Source organism: Arvicanthis niloticus, chromosome 8, assembly GCF_011762505.2.
Source record: "Arvicanthis niloticus isolate mArvNil1 chromosome 8, mArvNil1.pat.X, whole genome shotgun sequence".
NCBI classification, from domain to species: domain Eukaryota; kingdom Metazoa; phylum Chordata; class Mammalia; order Rodentia; family Muridae; genus Arvicanthis; species Arvicanthis niloticus.
In genome coordinates, this window is record NC_047665.1 from 63,585,168 (window position 1) to 63,608,341 (window position 23,174).

The 23,174-nt window shown below is 45.0% G+C and overlaps 1 protein-coding gene across 3 annotated transcripts in view; it reads right to left on the bottom strand.

Moving 5' to 3' along the window:
* Fam171a1 (family with sequence similarity 171 member A1) overlaps positions 1–8,997 on the bottom strand; it is a 128,537-nt gene extending 119,540 nt beyond the window's left edge. The window contains exon 1 of one of the 3 annotated variants that reach the window (XM_076939492.1): positions 8,797–8,997. Coding sequence is in view for 2 of the 3 variants with exons in the window: in XM_076939491.1 (XP_076795606.1) it covers positions 5,564–5,660 (97 nt within the window). In the remaining variant the exon portion in view is untranslated. Of the gene's footprint in view, positions 1–5,563; positions 5,815–8,796 lie in introns of those variants that run through there. The other 2 variants (XM_076939491.1, XM_034510567.2) reach the window with 2 other exon arrangements.
* Between the last annotated feature and the right edge of the window lie 14,177 nt (positions 8,998–23,174).

Genomic DNA, 23,174 nt, shown 5'->3' on the forward strand with positions numbered 1-23,174 from the left:
AAATTCAGTTTTAAGTTTAGCACTTCTAAGCACAGCTTTAGGCATTACATAAGCGGTCTTATGTTTTTCTTGTATGGCCCAAGCCTGGTACTAAAGAGCACTGCCCCAAACCATTCCTGAGAAGAATGGAGAACACAGGTGCTCAACAGTTCTGGTTTGAACCTGAAATGACCTCTCAGGTTCATGTTTTGAATGCTTGTCACTTAGCCATGCTGATCTGACAGGCTGGGGAGCCCTTAGGAGGTGGAGCCTGACTTCACAGAACTGGGTCACAGTGTTGTCTTTGAAGGTCATAGGCCAGCCCTACTTCCAGTCTAACCATCCCTTTTCCTGGTCTACCATGATGTGAACAGCAAGTCACATTCTCGCTGTCACAGACTGAATAGCTCTGCCACAGCTACCAAGAAATTATGAGCCGGCCTAAACCCCTCTTTACTTAAGTTGATTCTGACCAGTACTTGGTCACAATGGCTCAGTAGTAACTAACACCGCAGTTTTCTCCTTTTTTTGGAATTCCTAGTAGCAGGGAAGTTAGCTTCTCTGTTCTCCGGAGCAGGCATGATCCAACTTAGACTATAGGACTGTCATCTTACACCCGCCCTCTTATCTCTGGGCTCTACAATTATGTCGTGGCAAAGCTGAGGAGGTAGCTCAGTAGGTGATGTGCCTATCACACAAGCATGGGAACTTGATGTCTGGATCCCCAGAAACAATGTAAAAAGCCAGACATGGTAGCACATGTCAGTGCCTCCAGAACCGGAGGGGTGGAGACAGGCAGGTTCCAGGGGCTTGTGGGTCAGCCAGTCTAGCTGAAACACCAAGTTCCAGGCTCAGTGAGAGACCGTGGCAAAAAAAAAAAAAAAAAAAAAAAAAAAAAAAAAAAAAAAAAAAAGGGTCCAAAGCCATTGAAAAAGGCAACTGATACTGACTTTTGTCCTCTACACATATGCACACACACGTACAACATACACTACACACACAGACACAACGCAATGGAAAAGGGACTGCAGAGGTAACAAAAGAAAGCAGTAAGAAAGGTAACAGGGCACAGACCATAGACTAGCCTGAGGATCCATCCGCCTAACCACAGGAGCCCCTAGACACCGTCTCTGGCTCGAAATTTTAAAAGTCCACCCTCTAAAAGCTTATTGATAAGAAACTGTAATCAACGACCCAGCCAAGCCCTCATCTAAATTACTAAAAAAAGTAACAACGATCAATATCTAATTGACAAAACAGCAAATGTTACTACTAAGAAAATATAAAGACACAACGCACAGACGCACAGACGCACAGACGGGTTAATTTCTTCAGTGAGACAAATTTCCATTAGGAAAGGTCTCTATCAGACTCTTTATCGTGACAGTAGAGTGGTACAGATGAGCGGCCAGAGCACAACCACTGTCCACTGAGACAAGACGCAGGACAGATTTAATCAAAGTGGTGTTCGGTCTCTCCTCCAGTTCTGCCAGAATGACATAAAAAAAAAAAAAAAAACCCTCTCATCATAAATTCAGTACTTTTTTTTTTCTATTCAAATCCTAAACTCAAGAAAATGAGCAAGCAAATAAAGGTGCTCATTTGACTCGAAAATAGGTGAGTCCTTCCTCCTTGAACTCAAGAGAGTCCCCTGTCCTGTGGGAGAGAGCGGAAAGCAGGACAGACAAGACAGACAGCAGCTTTAACAAACCCACTGGCAAAGCGTCTGTGCCCAGACCTCCCTTCTTACTCTCGTGGCTATTTTCCACAATTCCAAACCAGCTCGTAGTCTTTACTCTGGAGGCTATTCACACTTTTATGTTTTGTGAAAAATAATGGGTTTTAAAATATTTGATGACTATATTAAACTTATATTTATGACAGTCTACCTTCCCAAACAGATCACCCAATACGAGACAGCCTTACCTGACGTGCTCATCGTCATTTGGGTGTCAAACTGAGACTGGAACTCACTACAGTGACAGTGCTGCCTAGTCTATGTACAACGGGCCTTCTTCTACTTAGTAGCATTTCTGGGAGCATGGAGTGTTGGGAGGTGTTGGGTGCTGATGTCATCAGCCCAACTCCTCAAGCGCACTGTGGTTAACATCTAAAATACCAAGAAGCGTGGCGGACTAGCCTTTCTATCCTGTATATTCGACCTTACTTTAAAGATGCTTGGCTAATTACATACAAGGGACATCAGTGATATCTTCTAGCTGATTTATTTTTCAACTAGATTATAAGATGAGAAGGGTGAGAAATACATACAAACATATATGTATGTACACACACACACACACACACACACACACCCTCTTTCTGAAGCCCAGTGGCCTTCCTAAGTCCAACTTGTCCATGACCCCAGATGTGAGCCCATGAGCTGTACTTAGATGTTACTGCCCTAGGCTAAGGAAGATGTAGGCTTTGTTGGCTGCACTTCCTGTTACCTGCTCCCCCTGCCTCCCCAGCCATTGCTTCTCTGTCTTCCAACTGAATCTATAACGACAATTAAAGTTTAAGTTCCTTAGAAGTCAGGCCTCTCCGAAAGAGAAACAGCCAGACATTCCCTCGACTGTTGCAGCACATGATAGATTTGCTGAGATTATGGAAAAGTTGACATTCGCTCTACCTTCCCGTCTGATAATAACAAAACAAAGACCATATGCCAAGAGTCTCGGCACCAAGTCCTCCACCTGATGCTGACCCTTCTCTTGGCCCCCGGGGTATAGGGCTTAAAAAAAAGCCTTCCAGAGTCCATCTGCATAGCTCCTCCTCTGAGAAGCATCTTCTATCAATTCCCTCTCGGTGTGGTTTTGTAAGAGGCACGGAAAGTCGTTAGTCAACACGGTTAAATAATGCCTTCTGTAAGATTCCCCACAAAATGATCCTATAGACTGTGGTACAGTGCAGACGAAACAGAGAGAGTTTACAGTCACAGCTGGTCACAAGGCCACTAACTGTTGCCTTGTGCAAGTCACTCTGCAGATTCAAAGCAGCTACAGCCAGTAAGCCAAGCCTTCATTTTTTTTTTATCATGAATATTTAAAGGGCCAAGCAATAGAAGGAAACTTTGCAGATGTTAGTTTCCCTAGATATCACAACAAAGTTTCACTTATTGAAGGAGGTACCATTGAAGGAGGTACCGTCGAGTCCTGGGAACTACCAGTAATCCTTGAGTGGACGCTTTCTGTATGTTTGAGATTTCAGTAGTTTTTCTGAATAGCCAAGCTGTTTCTATAGTTTGTTTAAACTATAACTCAAGCTCCTTTCCGTAACAAAAGCAAAGCGCTTACAAATTGGATTTTCTGAGGAAGTATACAAACTTCCTAAAATACATGTAGATAAAAGACCTCGGGCTACGTTGTGGTATATACTTCAGCAGTGCCAACTTTCCCTCATTCAGCAAGGACTATCTGTGCCAAGCAACTTCATGGTCAGCTTACCTATGCACACTGAAGTTAAACATAGTACTTATCTTCCTGGTATAGAGATCTCGGAGAGCCGAGAAAACATGAGCTGGTAAATCATGTTATCAGAATGATAGCTATCCAAAAGCTTTGAAGAACTCAGCAGTTTAAAGGTACCCTCAAATGACAAGAGAAATTGTCCATTTCCTCAGTGACAGACCCAACCAGCTCAAGATCCAGGTGCCAGGTGGTGTTTCAGAGACGTCTGGTACACGTGTTGAGACTGACTCCTTAAAAATCCACCCTTACTAGAAGAAAGAAATCCAAGGGGAACACAATCCCAAGATAGTCCATCTTCTACTGAAACTTGAGGATATACCTAGCCAGGGCATAAATAGTCTCACAGGTTGCTCATCTCTCTCCTGCTTCCTGGGAAATTCCACATCTGGGGGTTTAGCAGTAAGATCTTAATAAAACATAGTCTTAGACCTGAAGCCAGTAAGGTTTTATTGTTTTTTTTCTTCCATGATTTTTTTTCCAATTGAAGCCATGTCTTTTACTATTTTATAAATGCACGAATTCATTATTTCCAGGTATTGCTTTTTCAAGTACAAAAAAACAAAAACAAAAACAAAAACAAACACCCAACCTGCCCTTCGAAAATAATGGCCTCACTGAGGCACACATATTTAAAAGGCTGATTCAAAAAGCGGTGGGGTATAAATGGAAGAGGCTATCATTCGATACTGATGAGCTAATGCCATAAGTATCCCCCTCCTACTGAGACTTACAGGTCACTTGGTACCCTGCTAATGCCTTCCTTCCATAACATACATTACCAAATTCACACCCAATTCCTAATGGACGTATTTTTCTGTCAACTATGGTTGCAGCAATGTATTTAAAAGATGCCAACCAGCGATTCAGCAAGCATTGAACATGAAAACCTCCAACATCATTAACTGAACTCAGACTGTCAACAGACACCAAGAGGATAAACGGGTGGAAGTCAAGGCTTCCCTGGTTCCAAGTTTCAAAGGATGGAAAGAAGAATGAGGCAGAGATATTGGGATGGGGCACTCCCTCATTCAGTGTCTAAGGCTAACTTATTAGCAGGGCACACCTTTCTGCCAAGAATCTTGGCAAGGGTTTGAGTGCCTGCAGGAGCTCACAGAAGACCAGTGAAGGCCCCTCCCTAACCAAATTTACCCTGGGTAAGAGATGTCTGGCTGAATTCACACATGCTCATAGGTTGGCTCTAGTCGCTCCTCAGAAAAAGGCAACAGAGAAACATTCGACTTTGTCCTCACAAAACCATGTCAAGGAAGCTTCAGGGTTGTCCTCAAATAAATTCAGATTTTTTTTTTTTAAGCGTGTGGCCGTTCTTGGTGGCGACCACGTTACTTGTACAGCTGGAAAGCAGATTTGTAAGAGGCCAAAGATTAGACAAAAGGTAGGAGCTGGCGACAGACAGACATGGAAATGGTTTTAAGTGATCACGGTTTCCCAGTTCCAGTTTTCTCTCTTCTCATGATGATCCTTGTGGCTGCTCAACAAATCCCTAAAGGTCTGAAATCCACGTAGGATAAAGGGGGAGGGGGGAGAAGACCCCGAAACTTTCCTAAACTGCAGCAGCAGACCTAGGGTCGCCAGGGCGCAAGGGGCACCCTGGGGCGGCGGCCACCCCCTCCCCGCCACAACAAAAGGGCCGGGCGCAGCCTTCGCGCTGGGACTCCAGGACCGGAGCTCCGGGTACCCCAGAGAGGGAAGCAGAGGGGGACAGCCAGTCCCAGGTCTCTCCCTCCAGTGGCGTGTGGGGGGGGAGGGGAGGGGGAAGAGGCGATGGAGCCGCGTGTCCGAGTCATGCATAAAAGAAAGCACCTCGGATGTAAGCCAAAGAGTCACCAGCGGCTGCCACCCAGGAGGCAGCCAGAGCAGCTGGTGCCACCCAGATCCCCGGGGAGCACCTGCGCCGCGGGCCCAGCGTGTTCCCAGGGCAGCGCCGCCCCCCCCGGGGGGTATCGCGACGTGGGGGTCTGCGAGACCGCGGTGCAGGTCGAGCCGTTTGGGCCTCCGCCACAATGCGGCCCGGGTCCAGCCGCCACCGCCGCCGCGCCAGGCCCGGGCGCGACACAAAAGCGTCTTCCCCCACGGCCCCGCCACCGCCCACCGACCTTGGGCTCCCGCGCCGGGCTCCCGCAGCGTCTTGGTGACCGCCTTCCAAACGTGGCAGCCGAGCAGGCAGAGCAGCAGCGCAGCGGACCTGCTCATCTCCGCGCCGCGGGCGCAGCGGGCCGCTCGGGCTCGCCACGCTCGGTCACGGGCGGCCGGGCGCCGCGCCTCCTTCCATGGCGCTGTGGCTCCGCGCGCCCGGCCAGCCGCCCGATTGGCCGGGGCCCCGCAGCCGGCCGCTCCCTCCTCCGCGCCCCGCGCCGGGCTTCCCCAGACCGCCGCGGCCGCTCCGCCGGCGCCTTAACCTCTTCCTGCCCCGCCCCCCGCCCGCGGGAGCGCTCGGGCCCCGGGCCCGTGGTGCCACCTGGTGGCCGCCGCGCTGCGGGAGTCCCCGGCGCCCCTGGACCCCCGCGCCTTGGGCTCCGTGGCTGCTGTTCCCTGCAGCTGTTCCTGCAGACAGGAGGCCTTCGACGTCACGCTGGCTTACCTGCGGGTCCACGGGAAGCGTTTGAGTCTAGGGTGTGACCTCTCATCCTGCAGCTGTCCAAGCCACTATCCTCTGACTTCCCCCAGGGTAGATGTGACAGCCAGACTTACAGGTCAAGGGTAACAACACCTAAGGTTGACTGCCAAAGGCCCAACGCCACTGGTTCAATCCTGCTTGTATCGCTTTAGGAGGGAAGGGGTAAAGAGGTTTTCACTGATAGGGGCCCTGGGTGATCTCTCCCCCTCCCCACCTTTGTTTATTAAAGAAAAAAAAATCCAATGCCGTGTTAAAACACAACAGCAAAGACTATTTAAGAGCATTGCAATAGGGACTGTTGCAGTGGAATTTTATAGTGGGGGAGATATATTTTGCTCACTCTCGACTCAGCAGAGACAAACAATCCTTTATAAGCAAGGAGCAGTGTGTGTGTGTGTGTGTGTGTGTGTGTGTGTGTGTGTGTGTCTCCTATGGTGACAATTACCAAGATGAAGCACTGGGGATAGGAACCTAGCTAAAGTTATCCAGGAGGATTCTTACTGAAAACAGGTCAGGTTGCTCGCACACCACTTGTAGGGCAGTGAAGCATGACCACACCCGGGCAGATATCTAGAGTGGATAACCACGATGGGAAAGCAGGCTGGCTAATACTAAATTTTACAAGAAGGGAACAACAGATGGACCCAAGAGATGAGAAGCCTAGTACCTGAGAGAATCTTTGTCACAGTCTAGGATTGGTTTGTCATGGTGTCATATGCTTGTGATACCAGTACTCAAGATACTCACATCCAAGGTTAGGCTGAGACACAGGGAGACCTTATCTCAGCACATCAAAGGAGGAGACGTTCTATTGTCATAGGATGAACACGAAACATGAAAGGTAGAGAGAGCTAAGGAACCCGATCCAAAGCATGCAGCTGGGCAGTGGCTGTGGTGGCTAGCTTGAATGGCCAACCTGACAATCTAGAATCATCTGGGAAGGAAGGCTCAGGAGTTGGGGTAGAGTAGTCTAGGTTGGCCTATGACAGAGGGTCTCAACTTGTGAGCCATGACCCCTTTGTGGGTTGAACAGCCCTTTCACAGGCTATACCTAAGACTTGGAAAATTACATTATGATTCATAACAGTAGCAAAATGACCATTATGAAGTAGCAATGAAAATAATTTTATGGTTGGGGGGGTCACCATGACATGAGGAACTCTATTAAAGGGGCACAGCATTAGAAAGTTTGAGAGCCGCTAGCCTGTGAGCCATGCCTGTGGGAGACTATCTTGATTGTGTTAATTGAGGTAGGAAGATCTGCCCAGTGTGGGTGGTACCATTCCCTAGGCAGGAGGAGTCTGAACTGTGAAAGAGCAGAGAAAGCAAGCTGAGTGAATGTGCATGCCATCCAGTGCTCTCTGTCCCCTTCAATTTTCTGCCACTGTGGTGTCTCTGCTATGATTAACTATAACCTGGAGCTGTGAATCCCTTTCCCCACAATTTACTTTTGCCATGGCAGCCAGACAACAAAACAAAAACCCAAACAAACACAGTAGCAGAACATTCTAGTGAAAATCAGTTCTGTTCCAAAGTTAAAGCTCTTTGCCCAAATTTCTGGACTGCCTTTAGTCAAAGAACACCCAACTCAGTATGGTAACTTCCCCATCTATTAACCTAGTCTTGTCCATATGTTTCCCCCCAAAATTCTCATGCCCACCGATTTCCCTCTAATGCATCCCAACTCACACTACAGTAACCCTCATGGTCCCCCTGCACTGAGAAAATCTTCTCCATGATCCCTGCATGCCTAGAGATGCTTCCAGGACATGAGTTCAGAAGAAGGCTCATTATTGTGACTGTACTGATAGTTCATGAAGTGATGGTAGACACCGCACCAGAGAGAGACTAAAGGATGGTGCTTGTCCAGCTGACTTTTATAAATAAATTCTTATGATACACAAAAACTAGGAGATGCCAATGCCCATATGGGTTTTCTAGTTTCCTTTAGGACCTGTGCTACAATACGTCATTGTACAGCCGTATAGGTAACTAATAATCAGGAAGGCAGAAGGAAACCCAGCTACTAGGGACAGCCTCACTGTCTCCTTTTCACTCTGTCATTACAGCTACCTTGCTGTTACTTCGTGTCCAACTCCTTGCTAAGAGGAAGAAATGAAAAGCACTCTGAGCCCTCAACTCTTGCTTTGGGTGCCAGCCCACAGGACAGCACACTGAGCAGCTAGAAGGCTGGTGGAGGATGGATACTGCCAACAGAATGACTAAAAGGAAACCTCTCCAGAGCTGAAATGTATCCATTAGAATAACTCATATAATGGTGGAGAGCCGGCTTGACGGATAAAGTGTTTCCTGTGTGAGGCAAAGACACAATTCTGAATGTTAAAAGCTGGACTCCTTAACACTTATATGATCCCTGAGTTGTTAAGGCAAGATGAGAGGTAGAGACAGGTGAGTTTCAGGAAGCTCATGATTGAGCTAGCCCAGGGCACAGAGCAAGAAAAACCAAGAGACCATGCAAGGTAGAAGGCAAGGACCCACACCTAAGACTGGCCTCTGAATGCCACACACACCATGGTACCCTTGCCCCCCCCACACACACACCTGATTAATTCTGAATTTGGGATGTTCTATGTGTACGTGCAAGCATATATATGGTACATGTACACATGATCCTTAGGTGTTCTCTTTAGGACATGGGTCACCTTGTCTTTTGAGACAGGGTCTACTCACTTTTATCTGGAAATTACTCACCTGGCTAAGGTGACTGGTTGGAAAGCTTCAGAGATCCCTGTGTCTCATGCCACCACACAGCTTTGTTATGAGTTCTGGGGACTGATTTCAGGTCCTTGTGCTTGTAAGGCAAGCACTTCACCAAATGTCAAAGTCATCTCCCCAGCTAGGGGATTTTAAATAAATGCTCCTCCCTGGGCTAGAGTATTTCCTCATACCGGCTTCTTTGTTTGATATTGTTTCTCTTTTATAAATAATAATGAAACAGAAATACAAAATTTAGTTCTGCTCAATAACTTGCCACAAATATAACACAGGTCTAATACATGTCTGTTGGTCATGAGCTGCCTATAGCATGTCACCTCCAAGAGCACATTGAAAACAGATGGCTTATCACTGTCAGCAGTGTCCAAATGTCTTCATAACTCAGATCCAGTGAGGTCTGCGGCTAGTTCTCAGTTTGCCGTCAGTGTCCATTTCTGGGTTTTGATGGTGTGCTACAGTTTGGGAAACTGTGGAAGGAGCACAGAAATCCTTTGGTAATATCTTAGGAGTTTATTAAGATTTCAAATAATTTTTCTAAGAGCAAACACATCTGTTCTACATTATTTTTCTGAGCTTCATTATTCGCTCAGACCACTGGTGTGTGTGTGTGTGTGTGTGTGTGTGTGTGTGTGTGTGTGTGTGATGCAGCTGTGTAGTTCTAGAACATTTAAAGGAACAAGAAGTTGGAATACAGACTCTACAATCCTAAGTAAGGATGCTGGAATGTGCCGGTTGCTGTCATTATCATTGTTACTCTGTGTGTAACAAAGGTCTCACAGAGAGTCTGGCCTTTAAAGCCTGTGTACCTTTCCAGCAACACTAAAGTTTACATAGTTTCTAATCCTAAAAAAAAAAAAAAAAAAACCCTTTGGTGACTACCACCCTATCCTCTTTTGCAAATGGCCCCGAGTAACAGAATGAGGTTAAATGAGTTGTACCCTGCACCCTGCAAGCTGGTCCCCACGCCAGACTGAAAGCCAGCCCAGAGAAGCATTCTCTCATCTCATGGATATTTTCCAGTTACTTGGGTGGGAGGCTAACAAAACACAAATTCAGCACCATTGCACAAGCAAATACATTTGCCAACCATGCATCCACCATTATGTAAGCATGAAATAATCACACTTATCCTTTACTGGAATAAAAGAAGTTGTTTTTACCTTTTCCTCATGTTCCGATCATCAGACAACCCACTCAGCAACTGCAGAGGGGAAAAAAAAGTCCTCAAGAGGGTGTGTTTGCCGAACAATGGGAGTCGGGAGTGTTCTTTCCTTCTAGTTCTTTTCCTGTTGCTTTTATTAAAATTGCTCATTGTTTGAGTAGAATGACTTATGACTGTACTTACTTTAAGTCGCTTGAGTGTGCAGTATTTTATTTCAGTTTTTGAGACTGGTGCCAAAAGGCAGCAAGCTACACGCAGAACTTTTTCCTGTCTCGATTTTCCAGGGACCTTGACTTTCCAACTGTGCATCAAGGTTTCTAAGCCTAAGCTTATTTGTATTACCAAACCTTTTCCTGACGCTGGTGCCCCTGTGGTGGGATTTTAATTGTCGGAGTCTACACTGAAATCTGCTATACTGTTTCCATTTCCCTGCCCCAGATCTCCCAGCCCTGAATCAGAAGCTGCTGACAAATAGCTAACTAATTAGGAGAACTGTGCAGGTTAGGAGGTGCAGTGCGGACAAGGACTGTTTGCTGGGATTCTTGTTACAGTTTAGATTAAATTGTACCTAAAGATAGGAATTGCAAGGATTTAGCATTTTAGCCTAAACTCTCTTGCCAGCCATTTAAAAAAAAAAAAAAAAAGGAGGGGAAGAGTGGAGAAGGCTATGAATGTAGCTCAGTTAATAGAATGGTTGTGTAACATGTAGAAAGCTCTGGAGTTCATCCCCATCACATAAAACTAGATGTGGTGGTGAGTGTTTTTAATCCCAGCACTTGGGAGGATCAAGAATGCAAGATCATTCTTGGCTACATGGTGAATATGAAATCAGTCTGGGCGACATGAAAGCCTGTCTCAAAATAATTTATCAAATAAATGAAAAGTAAGGGGGTGTCGTTGTTGGGTTGTTCCATATTTAGGTGAACCCTAACTTTCTTTTCTTGTGTCAGGCTTGGTGTCTATATGTAAACCCTGTGGTTTTCCAACAGAGTGTTTCTTTCCTAGACAAGCTATGACTTTCTTTCCCTCCCAGCCAGGGGAGGCATTCCATGCAGTAAAGCATTCTGGGAATGGATGCATGGTGGCAGCTTTGTGGGAGACGCTGTGACGATAGATGGGGCCACTGATGTGAATCTCGGCTAGTGTGCCCACAGGTCTCCATATACTGTTCTCCCTCCTGTGACCCGCAGTGACTAAGGAGTCTGGGATACTTCCCAGCTCCTTGATCAATAGGTTTTACCATTGGAAAAAGTGTTGCAGGCTAGTGCCAATGGGGAACCACCTTGCTCAGCAGTTCTTTTCAGGTCAATGCTAGCTTCTGAAAGGCAAGGAGCGCTTCCTGGTTTTGTTTGTCTCTGACTTGCTGTCTCCAGCAAGGTGAGCTCAAAAGAAGAGAGACAGTGGGTATTCCCAATATATATATATATATATATATATATATATATATATATATATATATATGTGTGTGTGTGTGTGTGTGTGTGTGTGTGTGTGTATGTATATATGTGTGTGTGTGTATATATATGTGTATATATGTATATATATATATATATATATATATATATATATATATATAACCTTAAGGAGGGCAGAGAGATAGCTTAGTCATTAAAGTGCTTGCTATGCAAGCAAGAGAGCCTGCGTTCAATCCCTGGATCTCTCATAAAAAGCTGAGTGAGATGTGCATGCTTATAATCCTAGCATTGGGGAGGTGAAGGTAGGTGAATCCATGGAGCTTGCTGGACAAACAGTCTAGCCTACTTGTTGAGTTCCAGGCCAATGGGAGACTCTGTCTTACAGAACCAGGTGGGTCATGCTTGAGGAATGACAACCCATGCACCTACCTGCACAAGCACCTGAACCTACCTGCACACACATGAGCACATATCACCTTCCTTAGGATCCTTGTGATTACATTGTTTTTGCTATCATCTTCCAAATACCTTTTGTTCTGAGTTAATCTATATAATAATAATGAAATTATATTAATAACAACAACAATAAACAATTAATAATAATATACAAGTCTGTGTGGGTGTTTGCACGTGTTTGTGCATGTGCCAGTGGGAAAGATGTTTGGTATCTCAGTCAGTCTCTCCACTTTTATTATGCATGTGTGCATGTGTGCGTGTGTGCTTGTGCATGTGCTTGTGCTTGTGCGTGTGCTTGTGGTTGGTTGACTGGCCAATGAGCATGAGATCTTCCTGTTTTTGTACCCCAGTGACAGGGTTAAACGCCACTGCACCTGGCTGTAACATGGATGCCTGGGATCTGATCTGGAGTCTTCATGCTTACAGGGTGGGTACTTTACTGGTCAAGTCATCTCCCAGGCCCCTGATAGTGCTTATTTGTTCATCTTCTTGTAATGAAAGGTAATGTCAGTCTGCTAACATTACCTCCATTAAAGTATCAACTCCCCGAGAGCAGGGAGTTTGTATGGTTCATTACCATCTTTTTAGTACTAAGAAAGAAGAAGTGTGGCACCAAGGAGATGGTTGGTAGCTGTCACTCTCTGGTGGTGGGAGCCCTTGGCTAGAGTGCCAGAGGACAGGTTCAATCTCCAGTACTGTGACAACACAGCCCAAACAAAACCTCATGAGCTGAAGTGCAAATAAAAATCCCAGATTACAGTGAATATAACACATCCTTCTCAATATTCTACATATACTATAGTTTTCTACCCTGAAGGAATCAATAAACTGGCAAGTGTTCATGTATCTCTGACCATGAATCCAGAGTTCAGATAGGAAACGTCAAGACAACAGCCTCATTTTGAGCTCATCCCACCTCCCAGGACGTTCGTATCATTGCTACTGCTTTTTGCCCTTAAAGATTGATTTAATTTTTTGACAATACTTGTGTGTGTTAGTGTCTATGCATGTCATATGTGTGACTGCCAGTAGAGTCTAGAGAAGGATGTCGGGTATCCTGGAACTGGAAGTTCCATGCAGTTGTATAGTGAGAAGCCAGCTAGCGTCTTCTGGAAGTGCTCTGAACTGCTGAGCCAACTCTCCAGCTCCAAGATGTATTTTATATTTGTATTTGTGTATTTGTGGTGTGTGCCTGTGTGTGTGCATGTGCGTGTGTGTGTGTGTGCGTGTGCGTGTGTGTGTGTGCAAGCCCTCTTCAAGACCAGCAAGCACCTAGTCATTGCTACTCTTTAGAGATATCTCCTCAGTTAGGCAGGTACCACTGTCTCAGACTTGAGCTAAAGCTGACATCCAGTTCTAACTAGGGCTAGAGATGGACATGCTAATTTTCACCTTTGGACCAAGCCTAAATCTCGTAAGCTAAGGGAGGAGTAGATTCTTTAGGAAGATATTTTGTCTGTTATCAAATGGAGGAAGAATGATAACAACACTGGCTAATGTCACAGTGCGCTGTACGCAAGGCACACTGGCAACTAACTCTCTCAGAGGGGCCTAGTGGAGCTATTCAGATGATAAGCCTTAATTCCAAACCTTAAAAGAAAAATCCTTTTGAGAGAGAGCAGCTTTTCCAACTGGAATTAATGAGAGAAAGGATAAAGCCAGCAGCTGTTGGCATCATATTCCTTCCGTGAGGTAAGAACTTAAGCCTGGACTCCAAGCAGAAGAGATAGAAAGTAGGGAGCCTTGCCCTTGAATCCAACCGACTTCTGAAGCTTCTCCTTTCTGGGATTTCTCTACACGATAGTCCAATATTTTTCTTCTCTTTTTCTTTAGGTCATTTTGAATTAGATGCCTTATACTTAAAGTCAAAAGAACCCGGCCAACATAGAGATCAGAAATAGTAGGTGGTTATGATAATGCTTCTGGATGCTGCTTGCTGGCTGGGGTGGCACTGAATTAGTTCCTCGAGTCCCTGACTACAATTGCTTTCACAGTAAGAAGCATATCCCAGGAGACCAGACTCCTCTGAGGCAAGGCAAACACAAGGCAGATGTACAGCTACAAAACTAGGCTCTTGGGACAGCAGAGGGAGCTCACTGGGTAAAGTGTCCACCATACAGGCATGTGGACATGAATTTGGATAGCCATCTTCCATGTTTTAGAAAATTTATATCCCAATCACTGAGGAGTGGGAATAGGCAGATCTTGGGGACTTGCTGGCTAGTCAGTCTAGCTGAAATGGCAAACTCAAGGTTCAGTGAGAGACATTGTTTAAAAAATAAATAGGATGAAGAAGTGGTTAAAGAAACACCTTGATGTCAACCTCCAGTCTTTACATGGACCCTCATGGATGAATTCATCCACACCCACATCTCTCCCCACCACAAAAACCAACATCCTAGCATCTGTGATGTCTCTGGCCAATAACTTATTTCATACCAAATGAGAGCCTCTAAAATCATGACAGCTCTTAGTGTATTAGAGCCAATGTTTTTATTATGGGCTAAACTGGAACCCATCCACCGTAGTTTTCTCTTTTGGTTTATCCACACACTTGTTTTTGTGTGCAATGATTCACAACCTACCACCACTTGGTGAGTTGTTTCTAGGTAAAATAGGAGGGTGTGTATGTGTGTACAGTGTGTGTGTGTGTGTGTGTGAGAGAGAGAGAGAGAGAGAGAGAGACAGACAGACAGACAGACAGACAGACAGACAGAGACAGACAGAGAGAAACAGAGACAGAGGTCACAGAAACTAGATATAATATTATAAATATTTCAGAATCAACCATGACTGGAGACTGCTTTCAAAGACGGATATCATACTAGCCAGTAAACCTAGAACTCACCATAGAGAAGTTAATTAAACATAATAAACAGGCAAAGCAGGAAGCTGTGATTCTTCCTGTCTCCAAAGCTTCTGCTACAGAGGAAGGAAGGGCCAATCAACAAAGAACAAGGAACATAAGAATGGGAGGTTTGACTGCCGGGCTTGAGTGTTGGCCAGACAAAGAAGTAAAGCCTCCAATTTAACCATCAGTGGGAGTTCCAGATCACACGTGGGCGAAGGACAAGGGAAATAGGTTGGCCTTGGTGAAGATCGGCTATCATAACACTGTGCAATGGATTTGTCAGTCAGTTTTTCCAAATAGCTTTTGGGGACCAAATAACGCATCCCAAGATCTGAAGACTGAACTCAGTGCAGAGCTAGATCTTACATGGAGAAGAAGTTATGGACTAGGAGGAGGAGGATGTGGATGAAGGATGAAAGAGAGCATCCGTCCTCCTGTTAGAGAGTTAAGATGACTCCTGAGCTAATGTGTTCCAGGGTTTGGGGGGGTGTTTTAAGGAGTAAAGTGCCTGCTGTGGTAGGATCCCTAGCTCCCCTGTGAGATGCCAGGCACTGTGCTGCAGGCCTGTCTGTAATGCTGCCACTAGAGAGTGGACACAGACAGCCTAGGGGCTCACTGTAGAGCTGATCTAGTGGAGAAGGCTGGCTCCAGGTTCAGTAAGAGAACTGTCCCCCAAAAATGAGATGAAAGTGACAGAAGAATACAACCAATGTGAACCTCAGGGACTCCACACATGCACCCAGGATGAACACACACCACACACACACACATACACACATACCCACACATACACACCCAGGATGAACACACACACACAAACACACATGCACAAACATATGCACACGTGTACACACACATGCACACGTACACATGCATGTACCTACATGCTCCTCTCACATACATGCACCCAGGATAAACACACACAGGTACATATACATGGATACACACACACACACACACACACACACACACACACACACACACACAAAGAAATATGTTCTATTTCAAAGATTTAAGTAGTATAATAGTATTGAGACTTGGAATAAAGTAATATTCCTCAGTGTAGAAAGAGGCCAGAACTTTCTTCATGAATGAATTAGCTTCTTGTTACCAGACAGTGACAACTTAAGGGTGGTATTTTGCTCACGGTTTCAAAAAGAAACGAGTCCATTGGGGTAGGGAAGGGAGGGGAGTGTGGTGGGGAAGGCATGGGGAGTGTGTGGTCGAGAAGGGAGGGGGAGTGTGGTGGGGAAGGCATTCGAGGAGTGTGTGTGTGGTGGCACTTGTTCACATGGCACAGAATAGGAAACAGAATAAACCAGGACCAGAAGCAGGTACAACCTTCAAAGTTCCATCCCTAGTGAGCTACTTCTCCCAACCAGGCCCCAATTTCTCTCCAAATAGTCTTCACTGCCCCTAAAATTCAAAACAAGAGTCTTGCTGGCACATTTCAGATTCAAACTGTTAACAGTGGTTTTGTAAAGACCCAATGTCCTCTTAGAAGCAGCATCTTGAAAAATCGGTGTGAGGTACGGAGCAAGTTGGAAACCCACCACCTTTAATACAGCTGCGAAATTGCACACATCATATTACATATGATATGTGACCAGAGACAGAACAAGACTGGCCTCTGTTAAACACTGGGATATGGAAATGGGTCACATGATGCTTCCCAGGAGCATAAATAAGTCCTTGCCTCTCCCCCCATCAACTTGAACATAGCTGCTCACATCTGTTGGATGACTCCCCCACTGAGCACACCATCTGTCCTTGTGAAGGAAGAAAGAAACTGTCTGGTTGAGGAACCAGCATACAGCCTCACAAGGGGCTCTGGGGGCCCACGTATGAGGTATGAACTCCAGAGAGCCTCCTCACGCCCAGTCGGTTAATGCTAAACTCACTGAGTCAAGGGTGAATGAGAGGTAAACTAAGCCTCTCCCCTACAGCCATGAAGTCAGTCCTTAAAATAAGCCTAGGTCTAAGGTCCTGAGAGCTGGAAGTCAGGGAATTGTAAAGAGAAGGAGCATGAGAAAGTCTGGAGGGGACAGGGGATGAGGTGAATGTCACTGTGGCAAACATGGAGCACTGATTTATGGCTCTTCTGGAATTTCGGGGAAGATGTAGGTTAGTGGGCGAGACTCTAAGGAAGGCAGAGGCTGCGGAGCGGGGAGGAACATGCGGGTTTTCAGTGGCTGAGAAATGAGAATCAAAAAGCAGCTACCTTAGCACACAGGAATGAAGGGGACACTATATGTAATAAGACAGTGACAGGAGAGGAAAGAACAGGAGCACTCAGACAAGCTCTAGGCTTGCTACACATTCAAATATGTAAGTAAAATAAAAAATGAGAAATCCAAGGCTGAACTTTCCCCCGTGAAATAAAAAACACCAGCCTTTCTGACCTGGTGGGGGCACTGACTCCAGTTCTGAATACCAAATTTTATTGTTTAGCTGATAAGCACCTCATGTTGTCCCCTGGAGCTCTTCAAAGGCAACAGTATGTACTGATCACAGAAGAAACACATAGTTGTTGTAGGAACCTAAAAGATGTTGAAAGTTAAAGTATAAAGTAGAAGGAAGTAATCTGGGACCTCATGTGCACACAGACAGTCCCTTATGCACACACTTCCCAATGGTCCAGCTGTGGCATTCATATGACCTCATGTGCACACAGTCAGTCCCTTATGCGCACACTTCCCAATGGTCCAGCTGTGGAGTTCATATGTATCTCATTAGTTTTAGATAAGGAACACGCTGTCTGAAAGGAGAGTAGGACTCAGATTGTATCGCCTTTCCCAGACTGCCTTCCTGCTGCCTTCAACTCAAATGGCTGCCATTCTAGAGTCAGTATTTACTATGTCCTTTGTTTTTCTTTGTGTGTTTTTCTTGTCCTCATCTATATACATTTGACATGTGTGCATATGTATGTATTCGTATCCCTCTACCTTGTGATTGTTAATTTCGTGCACCAAATTGGCTGGGCAGCAGAGTGCCCAGCTGTGTGTCAAATATTCATGATGCTCCTGTGAGCAGCATGTTTTGGATTAGCTTTTAGACTTGTAAACTTGAGTTTCAAGAATTAACTTGGTAGACTTTGAGTGAAGTGGACTGTCCCTGGTGGTGTAAGTGGGTCTCCTCTAATCAATGCAAGCTCTAAAGAGAACCCAAGACTGTTTGTAAAGAAGGCACATTTTCTATAGATTTTTATCAAAGGTAAAATTGAACACTCACTACCTAATAGTGTATTTTAGCTTACCATGCACTAGAGATAAGCTACAATTCCCAGGCTTGCCTGGCCCTACTGAGTAGGGGTAGCATAGTACACTTAGCCAGTCTGTCCATTGTCTTTCATTTTGCTGGGGTTTTGATGTAGTATCCACCGTGTGCTGAAGACCTTGAGCCTGTTTGATTTTTGTGTGGCAATGAACTCCTAGAAATGAGTTAGTGCAATTCTTCATAGAGAGAGAAAGAGCAATTTGCAAATTCATTTGGAATAACAAAAGACCCAGGATAGCAAAAACTATTCTCAACAATAAAAGAACTTCTGGGGGAATCACCATCCCTGACCTCAAGCTGTACTACAGAGCAATAGTGATAAAAACTGCTTGGTATTGGTACAGAGACAGGCAGGAAGATCAATGGAATAGAACTGAAGATCCAGAAATGAGCCCACATACCTATGGTCACTTGATCTTTGAGAAAGGAGCTAAAACCATCCAGTGGAAAAAGGACAGCATTTTCAACAAATGATGCTGGCTCATCTCTAGGTCAGCATGTAGAAGAATGCAAATCAATCCATTCTTATGCCCTGTACAAAGCTCAAGTCCAAGTGGATAAAGGACCTTCAAATAAAACCAGATACACTGAAACTAATAGAAGAGAAGGAGGGGAAGACCCTCGAATACCTAGACACAGGGGAAAAGTCCTGAACAGAACACCAATATGGCTTATGCTCTAAGATCAAGAATTGACAAATGGGACCTCATAAAATTGCAAAGCTTCTGTAAGGCAAAGGACATTGTCAATAAGACAAAACGGCAACCAACAGATTGGAAAAAGATCATTACCAATCCTACATCCGATACAGGGCTAATATCCAAGATATACAAAGAACTCAAGAAATTATACTCCAGACAACCAAATAACCCTGTTAAAAATGGGGTACAGAGCTAAACAAAGAATTCTCAAGTGAGGAAACTCGAATGGCTGAGAAGCACCTTAAGAAATGCTCAACATCCTTAGTCATTAGGGAAATGCAAATCAAAGCAACATTGAGATACCATCTCACACCAGTCAGAATGGCTAAGTTCAAAACTCAGGTGATAGTAGATGCTGGCGAGGATGTGGAAAAAGAGGAACACTCCTCCACTGTTGGTGGGATTGCAAGCTGGTACAACCACTCTGGAAATCAGTCTGGTGGTTCCTCAGAAAATTGGACATATTATCTGAGGATCCAGATATACCACTCGTGGGCATATACCCAGAAGATGCTCCAACATATAACAAGGACATATGCTCCACTATGTTCATAGCAGCCTTATTTATAATAGCCAGAAGCTGGAAAGAACCTAGATGTTAAACAGAGGAAAGGATACAAAATATGTGGTACATTTACACAATGAAGTATTACTCAGCTATTAAAAATAATGAATTTGAGAAATTCTTAGGTAAATGGATGGAACTAGAAAATATCATCCTAAGTGAGTTAACCCAATCATAAAAGAACACACATGGTATTTACTCACTGATAAGCAGATATTAGCCCAAAAGCTTGGAATAGCCAAGACTCAACTCACAGATCACATGAAGCTCATGAAGAAGGAAGACCAAGTGTGTGTGCCTCGGTCCTACTTAAGAGTAACAAAAATACTCAAGGGAGCAAATATGGAGACAAAGTGTGGGACAGAAACTGAAGAAGGGGCTGTCTGGATTCCATTCCACCTGGGTATTCATCCCATGTTCAGTCACCAAAGGTAGACACTGATGTGGATGGCAGGAAGTGCATGCTGACAAGAGCCTGATATAGCTGTCTCCTTAGAGGTCTGCCAGAGTCTGACATATTCAGAGACAGATGCTCACAGCTAACCACTGATCTGATCAAGAGTTTCCCAATGGAGAAGTTAGAGAAAAGACTGAAGGAGCTGAAAGGGTTGGTGGCCCCATGAGGAGAGCAACAATACCAACCAACCAGAGCTCCCTAGGGTCTAAACCACCAGCCTGAAAGCACATAGGGAGGGACCCATGACTCCATCTGTACGTGTAGGGGAGGATGGTCTTGTTGGGCATAGGTGGGAGAGGAGATCCATCCTTGGTCCCATGAAAGCTGAACACCAAGTGGGGGGGAATTTGAGGGTGGTGAGGTGGGAGCACATCCTCATAGAAGCATAAGGAGGGGTATGGGATAGGGGGTTCCTGGGTGGTGGGGGGAATGGGGTAAGGGGATAAAATCTGAAATGTAAATATAATATCCAATAAAAATAAATTAAAAAAAAAACCAAAACAAACAAAAAAGAAATGAGTTAGTGTACAAGATTTCTTTGAAGCCTTGACACCTGTTGTCAAGTTCTCCATATCCTTTCACGTCAAGAAAGCAACCGACTTCCAATATTACGCCTTCATAGTATACTGTACTATAGGAATAGCATTTGTTTATTATAATATCTAAATGTCGCCTCTGTCTTTTTTTTTTTTTTTCATGTTTCAAACAGTATTGCAAAAACCATCCAGGACTTAATTACTTATTTTCTCAGAGAAATTTCCTGGAGCTGTTGGGTCAAGATGAAATGATTAAAGAATATATTTATATTTAACTTTTTCTCATTCTTTAGAGCCCGACCTCAGGGCCTTGTGCGCGTCAGGCAGGTGCTCTGCCAGTGAGCCCTGTGCACAGCCGTTTATACACTTTGTGTCTGAGATGCTGTCTCTTAGGGCCTTAGCTGGCAAGCTCTCCGTGTAGCTGAGGATGCTCTGGAAATCCCGGTGTTTCTGTTTTCACCTCCCAGTGCTGGGGTGTCAGGAATGGACTACTGTGCGCCTTTTGAAAACGTTGTTCCTTTAGACTGTCTTGGAAGGTATTTGACACTTTACAAAAGTCAGCCTCTCTGGTCTCATAGTGTGTCCTCTGTGATAGGAGACTCCACGTACTGCTTGCATCTGAATCATCAGAGAAGGACGGGATTCTCTTCTATTTATAAGTTCTAAACGTCTCTCCCCCGTATTTCCTTTGCTCTCTCCGAGAGCCAAGCCAAGGAAAGAAAAAAAAAATGGTTGGTAAGTTGCCTTGCTTTCGTCAGAGGGTTAAGTTCTCTAAATGTTCTATAGTCAACTTATATTTCCTTTGTGTTCAATGACAGTGTAATGTGTTGCTTTAAAAAAATGTTATAGGCTTGGCTGGACAGTGGTGATGCATGCCCTGAACCCCAGCACTCAGGAGGCAGAGGCAGGTGGATTTCCGTGAGTTCAGGGCCATCCTGGTGTATTTAGTGGCTAATTTCTAAAAATTGGTGCTTAAAATTATGACTTTGTAGTTGACAAAGGTACTGTTGTCTTCTGAGACCCGGGAGCTCCCACCCAAGGCCATGCCTAGTGGGGGGGTGGGGGGGTGGGGGGTGGGGGGTGGGGGTGGGGGGGTGGGAGTGGGTGGGGCGGCTGCAGAGTAGGTCCTATTCATCCTCTTGTCCTGTCTCATGAAACAGGTCGCTCTAAGTATTGACAAAGAGGTTGTAGCCAAGTCCCCATTGCTGTTATGTGCTCACTCACATGGGACCAAAAGATCCCTTTGAGGGCTCTTGTCGGGACAGACGCCATTGAACTCTGGGAGGGGTTAGTTTTAGGTGTTGACTTGACTGGTTGAGGAAGTACCCACATGGAGAATGTTCCAAAGAGGCTATGACGGTTGTGAGCTAACTGAGGCATAGCTACCCTCAGCACAGGAATGTGCCTCAGCATCGACGTGATCACAAGAGAAACAGACTGCTGACAGAAACAGAGATAAGGAAAGAAAGGTTTATTTTGGCTCAAGGTTCAGCTCATCACAGCAGCAAAGGCATGGTGATATGGGCCCATGGAGGAGGCTGTGTATTTATGGTGGACGAGGAATCAGAAAGGTCAGTACCAAGTGCTAATATATAGCATCTACATGACCCAATCTCATCAGTCTCCCCTTGCCCTCCAGGTTCCAGAGTCTTCTAAGAGAGCATGTTCAGCCTGGGGAGAGGAGGGAGACATGTCCCATTCAATCTGTAACACTATCCAGTTGGATGGTGCAGAATGCATGCAGAGAGAACACAATGCAGAAGTGGCTTGAGCATGCCCTGGGAGAACTGCAGTTGAGACTGGTCCTCCGGACTCTGGCTCTATATGCCAGGGCTTACTCTGGCACCTCCTGGACTTTTAGGCTTTTGGTCTGCAGCTGAGAGTTTTACTCTTGCTTCCCTTCAAGCCTTGGGACTTGGAAAGAGCCAGGCCACCAGCATCCCAGTGTCTCCAGACAGCCTGTCACAGGGATCAGTAACAACCATAATTTCTATGAGCTATAGTTCATACACACACACACACACACACACACACACACACTATATATATATATATATATATATATATATATATATATATATATATATATTAGTTCTATATACCTGGAGAAGCTGGGATAGCTCAAGTTCTAAGTCACATGTCCTTGCTCATGTGACTTCATAAAGGACACAGCTACTCCTTAGGAGATAAAAGAAAAACAAACAGAAAAACCTAAAATTACTCATGTAAGATAATAAAATAATTATAACTACATATAAAAGTATGATTTTTCCCAAGAGATTCATCTCTCTCTCTCTCTCTCTCTCTCTCTCTCTCTCTCTCTCTCTCTCTCTCTTTCTCGTGTGTGTGTGTGTGTGTGTGTGTGTGTAATTTCAAAGGCACAATCATGGAGCTAGAGATGTACCCCAGTGGTGGAGCGCTTACCCAGCTTTTGTGAATCTCTCATTCCAATTGCCAGCACCCCAGAACAACAAAACAAAACAAAGCAAAACAAAATTAAAAAGTATCAACAAACCCAGACACATTCATATCACATTCAAAACAGGCTGCTGTGGTGGCAACTGCCTGTATCTACTAGAAAGGCTGTAGCTGACAGATCACTCAAGCCTGTGACTTTGAGACTGGCCTTGACAACAATGAGATTCATGACAAAAGCAAGCAAGCAAGCAAGCAAGCAAGCAAGCAAGCAAACCACCCCTAACTAAACCAAACCACCACCAACAATAAATAACAAAACAACCACAGCCCATAATACAACCTCACTTCAAAGGTGCAGGGGATGAACACATCTGTGTGTGGATATAAACACATCTTAGCATTGTTCCCTTTCCCATTAAGAGATAGCCACTTATGTGGAAATGACAGTTGCCCTTGCCAAGACTAAAAATTAATGACTAAATTCACCCAGCCTAGGTCTGGTTACCTCCAGGTGCTG